General features: G+C 40.5%; 1 protein-coding gene across 1 annotated transcript in view; it reads left to right on the forward strand.

The window, feature by feature from the left end:
• The window catches only part of cUnh8orf34 (chromosome Un C8orf34 homolog), a gene marked incomplete at its 5' end in the record, with an annotated part of 115042 nt that overhangs the window by 88043 nt on the left and 13275 nt on the right, over positions 1-13724 (forward strand). The window contains 2 exons of the mRNA XM_079805684.1: positions 4289-4418; positions 12080-12552. Coding sequence (XP_079661810.1) covers positions 4289-4418; positions 12080-12552 — 603 coding nt within the window. The remainder of the gene's footprint in view (positions 1-4288; positions 4419-12079; positions 12553-13724) is intronic.

A 13724-nucleotide genomic window follows, 5' to 3' on the forward strand; every position in this document is an offset into this window, starting at 1 on the left:
CATCCGTCCGTGCATCCATCCGTCCGTGCATCCATCTATCCGCCCATCCGTCCATCCATCCGTCCATCCGTCCGTCCGTCCATCCGTCCGTCCATCCATCCATCCATCCATCCATCCATCCATCCATCCATCCATCCATCCATCTCCAACCCTAATCAAACACACCTGAACAAGCTAATCAAAGGCCCTGTCCCAAATTCCACACTTTATACGCACTTACAGTCTTGTGGATGTACAATTGCCACTGTGTGTGCTTGATCGTGAAGTCCACAAGACCTTAGGATGTTCCATTTGTCATTTTAGGTTTCAGAAGGGTGCTTGTGAGCACCCCCTTTGCAGTCAATAATATATGCGCCCTTGTTGCACACTTTTTCCAAGCCCGCACTGAAGCAAGCTCTGTAGCAGACTTCTTCCTGACAGTCAAAGTGGCATAATGCCACAAAAGTATGGACTAGGGTGCCATTTGGGACAGTTAAATGTCTTCAGGGTTACTAGAAAGCTAGGGCAGGTGAGTTTTTTCAGGGTTGGAGCTAAACTCTGCAGAGAAGTGGTCCTGGGGGGTGGATGGATGGACAGTCCATTACTCATTTACACTGAAAGAAAATGTCCAAGTAGGATTTGATTTATAAAAATAACAGTTTCTTGAAAAGCTCAGTATATATAAAAAAGCATTGTTTTCATGTGGTTTAAATTTTAAATGTAGAGGTCAACATCTTGAGGCTTTAAAATGATAAACTGCAAGAAAAGACACACAGCCAGTCTAGATACTGCTGTCATGTGTTTATTATGTTGATTTGTCTGCCGCCGTTACCAGTGAAAAAAACTCTTCCTGATTTTGATGTTATTATTTATCTATTTTTTTCCATTTTTTTCATTTCTGAGAATACTGCAATGGAGAGTGGAAACAGTATAAACGCCTCCTAAGTATTGTCGACAAGCATAAACAAGGCATTGTGCACAGTTATGTGCTGCATGGTGTTCCTAATTTAATTTATTAAGGCCATACTTTTATTTTTACAAATAAAAACATGATGCACAATATTTATTTAATTCAATACTTGCATGCATTTCTTTCAGTCACAACTGCAAAGGCTAGATATATTGATAGGGATTATTTAGTAGTCTCTTATCCAAATCTACACCCATGATGTGTACAGTATGTATAGAATTAAGAGCTCCAGATGGCGGTTTAAATGTTACTGAAACAAAAACCGATCCAACATGTTGCATTCTTACCCTCCCTCTCTTTTAATTGCACTGACTTCTCAAGTCCATCTGTTCTCCTTGGGGCATAGAGGATGTGTATGACAAATATCTGCTGTAGATCTGCCTAGATTTGTTAAGATGCTGCAACCAAGACCAAACTAGAACCAGCACAGAGTTTGGAAGCAAAGGACTGCAGGCATCTTTAGTGGGATGTAGGAGGTGGTCATGCCTGAGCAGCATCATGACTTGCCCTCGTTAATGTTCTGCACAACAAATATTTCCTGACGCGGATGGGTGTATATGTTTACTGGGATGTATTATGCCGCTTATGGTCTGGCAATAAGTGTGATATGATCTAACAAGGTTTTGACTCATAACGTAATGCTATCCCTCGGTAGCAAACAAAATGCTTGATCTAATGCTAATGTCCTTCACACTTGCAAGCAGCTTGATAGCTATTTATTGACAGCGTTGCAACTGAAAGTTTGCTTTTTCCCTAAAATTGTTCTTTGTTCTTTGCTCTTTCTCTTTTCTTTCTACTTGTTGTGGCTTTTAAGGCCTATCATTCAGTTCTACATCCCTTATTTGTGCTAAGATATACATACAGTGCATCCAGAAAGTATTCACAGCGCTTCACTTTTCCATTTTGTTATGTTACAGCCTTATTCTTAAATGGATTAAATTCATTATTTTTCCTCAATTCTACAAAAAAAAAAACCATAATGACAATGTGAAAGCAGTTTGTTTGAAATCGTTGCAAATTTATTAAAAATAAAAAACGACAAAAATCACATGTACATAAGTATTCACAGCCTTTGCTCAATACTTTGTTGAAGCACCTTTGGCACCAATTACAGCCTCAAGTCTTTTTGAGTATGATGCTACAGGCTTGGCACACCTATGTTTTGGGCATTTTCTCCCATTCTTCTTTGCAGGACCTTTCAAGCTCCATCAGGTTGAATGGGGAGCGTCGGTTCACAGCCATTTTCCGTAGCTACTCCTTTGTTATCTTGGCTGTGTGCTTAGGGTCGTTGTCCTGTTGGAAGATGAACCTTCGCCCCAGTCTGAGGTCCAGGGTGCTCTGGAGCAGGTTTTCATCAAGGATGTCTCTGTACATTGCTGCATTCATCTTTCCCTCGATCCTGCCTAGTCTCTCAGTTCCTGCCGCTGAAAAACATCCCCACAGCATGATGCTGCCACCACCATGCTTCACTGTAGGGATGGTATTGGCCAGGTGATGAGCGGTGCCTGGTTTCCTCCAGACATGACGTTTGCCATTCAGACCAAAGAGTTCAATCTTTGTTTCATCAGACCAGAGAATTTTGTTTCTCATGGTCTGAGAGTCCTTCAGGTGCCTTTTGGTAAACTCCAGGCGGGCTGTTAAGTGCCGTCTGGCCAATCTACCATACAGGCCTGAATTGTGGAGTGCTGCAGAGATGGTTGTTCTTCTGGAAGGTTCTCCTCTCTCCACAGAGAAACGCTGGAGCTCTGTCAGAGTGACAGGACCCTATGCATTGCTTGGTCACCTCCCCGACTAAGGCCCTTCTCCCCTGATTGCTCAGTTTGGCCGGACGTCCAGCTCTAGGAAGAGTCCTGATGGTTCCAAACTTCTTCCATTTACGGATGATGGAGGCCACTGTGCTCATTGGGACCTTCAAAGCTGCAGACATTTTTCTGTACCCTTTCCATTATCTGTGCCTTGATACAATCCTGTCTTGAAGGTCTACAGACAATTCCTTCCAAATCATATCCAATCAACTGAATTTACCACAGATGGACTCTAATAAAGTTGTAGAGACATCTCAAGGATGATCAGTGGAAACAGGATACACCTGAGCTCAATTTTGAGTGTCATGGCAAAGGCTGTGAATACTTATGTACAGGTGATTTTTTTCGTTTTTTATTTTTAATACATTTGCAAAGATTTCAAACAAACTTATTTCACGTTGTCGTTATGGGGTATTGTTTGTGGAATTGAGGAAAACAATATTTAATTTACTCCATTCTGGAATAAGGCTGTAACAAAATGTGGCAAAAGTGAAGTGCTGTGAATACTTTCTGGATGAACTGTATGCTAATTTATCAAATAATTGGGCTAATTTAAGGATGCTACCAATAAGAACTTAGTATTTTAGTTTTGTTTAACATGTTTTACCTTGTGTAAATAAATGTTTTCCTCAGATTTTCCCAGAGAACAACACAAAAACAAATTTCATAGTGCATGACATGCAGTTGTCAAGCCAAGTCAAGTCAAATTTTATTTCTATAACGCATTTAAAAGTTACGACAAAAGTGCTGTACGTAAGAGAATGTGCATATAAAAAGAAAGCATAAAAACAAACAAGGCAGATACAAAATATAAACACATTAGACCCGATACAATCCAAATAATAAAAAAGTACACAAAAAAACTTGACATCTGAACTGATTACCACTGAAATAGAATACCTAATGTTACCTTTAATATGAAGAGTTTACAAAGTAAGAATATTTATCTGTAGTTTTGTGTGTGCGATGACATAAGTGGTTAATATTACAACATTTAACATTTGAATCCTGTAAACCAGACTTGTGTTTGGAATAAAAATCTGTTTGTTACGTTGCTGGGCAAGCATGTTCGCAATAAGTTAAATCATTACAAACCAATGTGAATTTGATTAATCTCTTGTTTGTACATCATTGGTTTATTCTCCATAGTCTTGAATTGAAAGACTGTATTCTTAATTCCCCCAAAACCGCAAGTTTATTATCACGAAACACAGTAATAGTAGGATCTCTATGCTGCCTGTCGTCATCCGTTCTCGGATCCCTCGAGTTTATTGATTGTTACTTCAAAATCCTTTAACCACTACTGAGCGCCTAGCGCAGTGTTCACAAATAAAAGTTCAGTCCTTGCCGCCATCCAGACTTTCATCCCAAAGAACTGTGGTTTTCAGTGTTTTTCTAATTTCTCTTAAAAAAATAATTGGCCCTCATTATAACAGATATGGCACAGTGTTGCAACCATAAGTAGTATGTAAAAAAGGAGTGAAATTCAAAGCTAATGTGACTCTCTGTACTGTTTCTTGTGTGTGTGCTGCAGCGTCACCCTGTCTGGGCATCGGATGTGAAGCCGATCAGAGGCACGAGCCCCCAGACGCCCAGACGTGCTCTGCAACTCCAGGACTCGCTTTTCTCCAAAGAACTGGAGAACATGGGCAAACATCTTGCTGGTAGGTTTTTAACACGCAGACACCCACACGCATATAAAACAGGCCACCTTTCCATTACAGCCTGACACTGTCAAAGGCCACACATGTCAAAGTCTGCCTGCGAACACAAGGACGGAGGCGTCTGATTGGCTAATTGAAAGCTGATCCACCTATAAAATTATGTTGTGAAAAATGGCGACCATCTTTGATTAATTTAACAATGCCACCGCTGCACTAGCTTGTTAGCATTGCTGTGAAGTGACAAATCTCTGTCTGTAGATGATCAAACTCAGCCGGTGGTTTGATCTCGCAGACCTTTGTTAGACGTTGTGTGTGTGTGTGTGCGCGACACTCGTTCGTTTGGTAACCGCTTGAAAGCATTGGGCAAAGCCAAAGGCACAAACAGCACCAAGAACACCAACATGTGTCGCACAGTTGTTTGTTTACGCATGTACTGCTTTTTTATTTCGATTCGCTGTCGTACACCGAATACATTTGAAACATATTAAGTATTTAAGAAAGGCACTTTCACTAAGTCAACAGGGCAACAGCTGTGTGTACGTGTGTGTGGATGTGGGAGATTGACATTTAAACACAAAAAGTTAACAACTAAACTAGACACGAACATTTAGCTTTTGCACGCATATTTAGCTAATCGGAAAATAAGATAATTGTAACCATAAATTGGTCAATTTTATTTAAAAAAAGAAAGATAAAAAAGTAATCTACACTCTAAAAAAATGCTGTGTTACAAATAACCCAAGTGGGGTTGAAAATGGACTAACCCAGCAATTGGGTTGTTTTAACCCAGCGGTTGGGTTAAATGTTAGCTTAAAACAACCCAATTGCTGGGTTAGTCCATTTTCAACCCAACTTTTGTTATTTTTAACCCAGCATTTTTCAGAGTGTATTAAGAAATGTTTTTCATATATTTTCATTTGTATTATGCAAAGTTTTATACATAAGGATATTTTGGAGAAGGACTTTGGGGGGAAAGAAAAATAGAAGATGAGAAGCAAGTTGTGTATGAGTTTTCTGATTAAAGAAAGAAACGTTAATTATCAGCATTGTATGGAAGCTTGTTTTCACCACAGGAATTTTTTTTTTAAAGATAGTTGTGATTTTTTATCTTGCAATTCTGACTTTATAAATCAAAAGTGTGACTTTATATTACCTTTATTCACAATTACCTTTAATATTTTTTATTCTGTGGTGAAAACAGGCTTCCATACCATTTTTAACCAACGGTGAAGATAATGGAAAATAATGGGCATAAAAGCTATAAATAAAATATTTTTAAAAAAGAAGAAAGAAAAAAATAATGGGTGCATAATTGTTTTTGATTTTTCATCTAGAACTGTTCATTCAACATGATAAATTATATAAAACTAAACAATGATTTAAAAATTTAACAGAATTAATCATGAACCCTGTTCTATTTGTAAACTTCCTAACAGGAAATACGAGAACGCGTTCAGTACTTGGACTGATTTCTATTGACTACTTAACAAATTGTTCTAACATCTGTTCACAATGATGACACGCCTTTAAATGTACTTTGTTTATGATCTTTTCTCATTAATATTTATGCAGTTAATTAGTTGAATTAAAAGATTAAAGAAACATTAAAACATTTAACATCCATACATTTAATTATATGGTGTGACAGATCATATATTCTATCAAATCAGGGCCTTTATAAAGTGTATAAATGACATGTTAAATTGTGCATTTGGTCGCTTTGGTACATTTCTCAGAATTGAAATTCTCAAAACTACCTGTTCAATCGTCACATCACTGTGTCACTTGTGCACATCAAAAAAGCAGTTTCTCATTTCTTTGAACAAGTTGCAATGCTTTGGTACATCCATGCAAATGTACAATTCTCTGCTGTTTCCTACATTAGCAATTGCTTATGTCATGTTGATCAAAATGTATTATAATGGGTCTCTGTTGAATAGTCTCGCCCCCCACAACATTTAGGCATTAGTTCATAGCATAAGTCTTTACATGCAAAATGGTTGAACAAGTTGTCATATGTCAAGCATATTTCTATACATTTCCATTAGACGTTCACATTTCTACTTTAGTTTTTTTTTCTTTGTGCTGTGCTGTCTTTTCCTTTCTGTATCGCAATGACATGGTCTGTCAACAAATTACAGTACAAACAGTAAAAGCGGGAATGTGAATTTTATCCAGTCTCTTGCAATCAAACTCCCTCATACACTAAGGTGTAACCTAGGCCCCAAATACACTAAGGTGTAACACTTAGATGTAACCTATAATTTACAATAATTGTTATCAAAACTATAGCCATAGTTTACATCAGAACATCCCTCCAGAGTACACTGTTATATTGACAACATGACTAAGCAATTTGACCGTCTTATCCATACACAATGACACAAGGACTTGTCATTCTGATGGCACTGACATGTTCATTGACACAGATATTTACTTTTGAGAGATGAACAAAGGATTTTGAGCAAGAGACTGGCTTTTGCAGGTAATCCATGATGTTTTGTTTTTTGTACGAATTGAAAATGCAGTTACTGCGAGAAATGTACCAAAGCGACTGAGAAAAACTGTAAGTGTCTATATATATATATAAATGGTTTTGAAATACTTGTGATAACAGATTTAAGTATTATTTTCACATTTCTCACTGTAAACAAATAGGGCAACGTGTGTGTGTGTGTGTGTGTGTGTGTGTGTGTGGGGGAAGTGTTTATCTATTAATTTCAAGTGTGCTTGTTATTTCGTGACTGAGTCAGAGGAAACGTACTCTGACATCACTTTGTGGGAAAATTCGCCCCTGCTCTCAGATGGCATTGATTTGAAGCCATTTGTCTGTTGAGTTATATCTGAACAGAGCCATCCCCATAAGGCCAGGCATTAGGCTCATTCAACAGCCTAATTGACCCCTTTCATGCTTTTATTAGCTGTTAATGTTCTCCGTGTTGAAAGCCAAGATTCTTCGTTTATCTCATTACCTCAATTATGCGGTCAACTTAATCCTCAGACTCCTTTTTAATTGATGACCAGGCTGTTTTGTTTTTGTTTTAGGAATTTAAAGCTTGATATTTGACTTGTGCTCAAAGGGCAACATTACTGGCTGTTTTTTAATGGCAGAGAAATACTTTCTGCCACTTTTGGATAAATAAAGCATCACTTTCAGCTAGCTGGAATTCCTCAGATCTCTCTCTCTCTCTCTCTCTCTCTTCCTCAGTGAGATGTGAACACTGTAGATATGTAGGGAGAAAGTCGGGAATCAAAAAGGTTGCATATGTTCTAAATGATGGGTTTGCGTGCTTGCGGATTGTAGCCTTGTGGGAAGCGCATTTGCTTTTTTGATCAAGAGCTGTTTATAATAGATTAGATGTGCTGCTTCTTGTTAACTCTTAAGTCATCTCTCCTCCTCTGCTCTTTTTTTAGTCTTAGGGTCACTATGTATGCTATATTTTCCTTCATCACTATACTAACTTCATGTGACATAGGCAAGACTAAATATAATAAGAGCAAGATAATGATTATAATAAATAGTGCTAAATATTGAAAAATGTTGTCAGTAAATGTCAGACAGTCAATAATAAAATAATCAATAATATAAATAATTACTAAAAGAATTAAATGCAACCAAGGAGCATTATGATTGGATCACTCGATTGGTTCTGATGCGCCTCAGACAACAGTGCGGACTGATCATAAGATTGTAACGTACTGCTCCGAGAGACAAAGGTAGAGGATCCAAACGCAGCTTTATTTTAGAATAATCCACAAACGTAGTCAAAAACAGGCAAGGTCATAACAGGTTATCAGTCCAATTAGGCAAACAAAACAGGAGAGACAGGCAAAAGGGTAATCCACGGAACGGGCAAGTAATCTGGACTCTGACCACGGGGTGGGACTGGAGCCATCTCTAGACGCTGGTCAGTGGCTGGCTGGAGCCATCTCTGGACGCTGGTCAGAGGCTGGCTGGTGGCTGGCTGGAGCCATCTCTGGACGATGGTCAGTGGCTGGCTGGCTGGAGCCATCTCTGGACGATGGTCAGTGGCTGGCTGGCTGGAGCCATCTCTGGACGATGGTCAGTGGCTGGCTGGCTGGAGCCATCTCTGGACGATGGTCAGTGGCTGGCTGGCTGGAGCCATCTCTGGACGATGGTCAGTGGCTGGCTGGCTGGAGCCATCTCTGGACGATGGTCAGTGGCTGGCTGGCTGGAGCCATCTCTGGACGATGGTCAGTGGCTGGCTGGAGCCATCTCTGGCATTGGTCAGTGGCTGGCTGGAGCCATCTCTGGACGATGGTCAGTGGCTGGCTGGCTGGAGCCATCTCTGGACGATGGTCAGTGGCTGGCTGGCTGGAGCCATCTCTGGACGATGGTCAGTGGTTGGCTGGCTGGAGCCATCTCTGGACGATGGTCAGTGGCTGGCTGGCTGGAGCCATCTCTGGACGCTGGTCAGTGGCTGGCTGGCTGGCTGGAGCCATCTCTGGACGCTGGTCAGTGGCTGGCTGGCTGGAGCCATCTCTGGACGATGGTCAGTGGCTGGCTGGAGCCATCTCTGAACGCTGGTCAGTGGCTGGCTGGCTGGAGCATCTCTGGACGCTGGTCAGTGGCTGGCTGGCTGGAGCCATCTCTGGACGCTGGTCAGTGGCTGGCTGGCTGGAGCCATGTCTGGACACTGGTCAGTGGCTGGCTGGCTGGAGCCATCTCTGGACGCTGGTCAGTGGCTGGCTGGCTGGAGCATCTCTGGATGCTATTCAGTGGCTGGCTGGCTGGAGCCATCTCTGGACGCTGGTCAGTGGCTGGCTGGAGCCATCTCTGGACGCTGGTCAGTGGCTGGCTGGCTGGAGCCATCTCTGGACACTGGTCAGTGGCTGGCTGGCTGGAGCCATCTCTGGACGCTGGTCAGTGGCTGGCTGGAGCCATCTCTGGACGCTGGTCAGAGGCTGGCTGGAGCCATCTCTGGACGCTGGTCAGTGGCTGGCTGGAGCCATCTCTGGACGCTGGTCAGTGGCTGGCTGGCTGGAGCCATCTCTGGACGATGGTCAGTGGCTGGCTGGAGCCATCTCTGAACGCTGGTCAGTGGCTGGCTGGCTGGAGCATCTCTGGACGCTGGTCAGTGGCTGGCTGGCTGGAGCCATCTCTGGACGCTGGTCAGTGGCTGGCTGGCTGGAGCCATGTCTGGACACTGGTCAGTGGCTGGCTGGCTGGAGCCATCTCTGGACGCTGGTCAGTGGCTGGCTGGCTGGAGCATCTCTGGATGCTATTCAGTGGCTGGCTGGCTGGAGCCATCTCTGGACGCTGGTCAGTGGCTGGCTGGAGCCATCTCTGGACGCTGGTCAGTGGCTGGCTGGCTGGAGCCATCTCTGGACACTGGTCAGTGGCTGGCTGGCTGGAGCCATCTCTGGACGCTGGTCAGTGGCTGGCTGGAGCCATCTCTGGACGCTGGTCAGAGGCTGGCTGGAGCCATCTCTGGACGCTGGTCAGTGGCTGGCTGGAGCCATCTCTGGACGCTGGTCAGTGGCTGGCCACGGCAAGGCAATGCACCTCGGCAGTTCTGGAAACTCCTCCAGGACGACCGTGGGCTGCTCAGGAATAACCTCCGGAGTTCTGAAGGAAGCCCTGTGCGGATGAGACATACTGCTGGATCCATGCTTGGCGAAGTCTTCTGTAACGTACTGCTCAGAGAGACCAAGGTTGAGGATCCAAACGCAGCTTTATTTTAAAATAATCCACAAACGTAGTCAAAAACCGGCAAGAGTTCATAACATGTTATCAGTCCAATCAGGCAAACAAAACAGGAGAGACAGGCTAAAGGGTAATCCAAGGAACAAGCAGGTAATCCAAGACCAAGAGACATGAAAGCAGGGTAAACGCTCAGAAATGCAGTGATATACAAAACAGGACTTCACAATGAATGACTGCGATAACCAGGCTTATATAGGGTGAGGTGAACAGGGAAATGAGACACAGGTGCATGTAATCAGGGATGATGAGGAGCAGTGAGTTATGGGAAATGTAGTTTGTGATGGAGTGACAGTCCGGGGTGGAGTGCCCTCAGATGGTAACCACGGGGCACTCTCACTGGTGATTGTGACAAAGATACAGTAAAAACTGCAATATTGTGAACTATTAATACAGTAAAAAAAAATTAAAATGTCAGCAATCATTCTAATATGCTGTTTTCAAGAAACATGTCTTATTATTATCATGGTGAAAACGTTGTTTTGCTTAATATTTTAGTGGAAACCACAATAATTTTTTTAGTTATGAATAAAAAGTTAAAAAGAACAGCATTTATTTGAAATAAATTTTTTTTGCAGCACATCGCATAATTTTTTTAATATGTGTTCAGACTCATTTGACACATAATACAACTTTAATGTGTAAACAGATACATTTATACACAGATACTTTATTAGAAGTACTCCTGTCTATGTTGGACCGGGAATTTCAATATTTGTAATTGATAATCAAGTTAAAATGTTCTTTTCGTGATAAACAATTGTTCATGTGTGTATCATGTTTACAGTGAACATAACTGTGGCTCCTGGGTTCTCAGGCACCAGCATCGACTCATTAGGATCCATGAGCTCAACTTATAAATATCATGTGGGAAACTTTAAACACTAACGCACAAAGATATTTTTCATTAATTTTGATTTCATCGTCTTTATTTGGAATGGTTTTCCATTATCACAAATGATTTATGCATGTGTAAAAATCCTTTCCATCACATATGTGTTTAGGTTAGAAATTGCTAGAACAAGTTCCTGTTTCCTGTTTAAATGGGATGACGGGGGTTGTAATTACTTATGACTGACTACAGACAAAACAATCTAATTATACATTCACACAATTAGTTGTATTATATATCACAACAATCTGGAAAAGTTCCCATAATGGGAATTAATTACAAGAGCTGTGTTAGCCAAAATGACATTTAGATACATTGTACATTAGTTATCTGGACATGTGTTTCATATTTTAGACTGGAAAACTATCATAATGTTTCTTTGGAAGAAAAAGAACTGTTTGCTTACAATTTAGGTAGTCAAGGTTTCTGAAACACATATCAAAACTTGTTCATACTATTTATAATATGTCACATGTTGTTTCCTCAGAATCCTCAGTTCCTCACAGACTGAACACTGGTTGATGGGTCCAGATGTTCCATCTGAAAATGTGCAACAGACTTTCATAAACAAAAATATTTGACTTGCTACCAAGCAAACAAATATATTGACATAAAGCAGGCCGTATTAAATCGCTTTTGTACTCGTGCAAAGTAAACATGCCATTCAATTTACACTTTACAGCTGACAGTAAATACTGCTGCCATGACTGTTAAAAGACCTCGGCAAAACTTCAGGAAATTGTTTTGGTGGTTTGCTAATGGGAATCTATGAGTGGTTAGTCAATCCTCCTATGTCAATACGCTGATGTGTTTAAGCCTGTCAATGTGCATTTGAATGTACAACAGTGTTGAGAAATAACTATTGAAAACTATTTCACTAATTATATTACATGTAAGTTTTACAGCGTATCATCTTGTGTGTGATGTTTGCATTCATCCATTTAGTCATGTCCCATTTAAGCTGTTACCGAAATGTTTACAAGCCATTAATATTATCGTCCCCTTGTTGGTGATTGTTTGCTTTTATTGTCTTGATTTCTTCAGAGGTGGAGAAGGACTTGGCCAAGCTGGCAGAGCAAGGGAAGCTGAACCGAAGTCCAAACAGCCCTCATAGGAGTTTGCTTTTAACCCCCCTCTTCCACACCACCAACACTCTGCCTGTGCTCGGACAGACGTCCAGACCACAGTCTCCCAGCAGCCTTTCCACAAAGACCACAGGCCTGCCCCATCACAACACTAAGCCCACAAGCCTAGTCATGGGCCGGACATCTCCCAGCAACCCTAGCAGCCGTGCCCAGACCCCTAGTGGAGCACGGACGCCCAGCAGACCTATTACGCCCAATAGTCTCATGATGCGCTCGTTTACTGCCGGAAGTCATGGAAACACAGAACGCTTGTACGGGCGCTCTAGAAGCAGACCTGTCACGCCGACAGGACAGATAACCAGACCAATCCTCACACCTCCAGGCCTGAGCACTACAGATTTATACGGGGGTCTATGGAGCACACTGACTGAGGTACACACACACACATATATTGGGTTTTAATGTTTTATGGAGACTTTCCATAGACATAATTATTTTGATACTGTACAGACTATATACTTGTCCCCCTGCCTACACTAACCCTACCCCTGGTGGTTATGGGGGAAAATGTCCCCACAAAGACTGCAATATCTGAAATCCTTGTCCTTGTGTGAACATTTTTCCCCATAACATACCAAGACCACACACTTATAATCACATACATACGATGGTTCAAAAGTTTTGGACCAGTAAGATACTTTTTTAAATGAAAAAAGTATCTTATGCTCTCCAAGGCTGCATTTATTTGTCTGTCTGTCTGTCTGTCTGTCTGTCCGTCCGTCCATCCATCCATCCATCCATCCATTGATAGTCCCAGATTTTTGAATAATTGTGTAATTTACTAGATTATATATTATATATTTTATGTATGCATTATATTATATTACATATATTTTACTATATTTTACATATAAGTTCATAATGTATTTAGCTTTATATATACAGTGTGTGTATATATGTGTATGTGTATATATGTGTATGTATATATATATATATATATATATATATATATATATATATATATATATATATATATATATATATATATATATATATATATATATATATATATATATATATATATATATATATATATATATATATATAAATATTATACATTTAACATATAACTTTTAAAACATATTTAATAAATGTAAAACATTTTTCTCAAGTCAAATGTATTAATACAAAGTGTAAGGGTAATTTTTTTTTCATTCTCAGAAATACATTTTCATATCTGAATAATTTGGTCGGCATCCAAACAATTACAATTACTAACCACCACATCGAAAACAAAACAAAACAAATATGCAGTACAATATTTTTTTCAGTCTTGTTGTGCATGTTTTTATGTGCCAAATATTCTGATTTGGTTTGAAAATGCCTTTAATCTTACAAGCCTCTTGGAAACTAAGGTTTCATTTTATGGGTACTTTTATCTACACTAGAAAAGTTAAAGCTCATTTACATTTGGTAACCCTGTAAACCTCTGGCCAATGGGTTCAGAATCACACACACTCAATGTTATTGTACTGGTTAGTTTGCAAAAGCTGTAATATTCTATTGTCCATGTCTGATTATGGCCTATTCATCTTATGCTCAAT

This window comes from Gobio gobio (assembly GCF_949357685.1).
Source record: "Gobio gobio genome assembly, chromosome: 23".
In the NCBI taxonomy this organism is placed as follows: Eukaryota; Metazoa; Chordata; class Actinopteri; order Cypriniformes; family Gobionidae; genus Gobio; species Gobio gobio.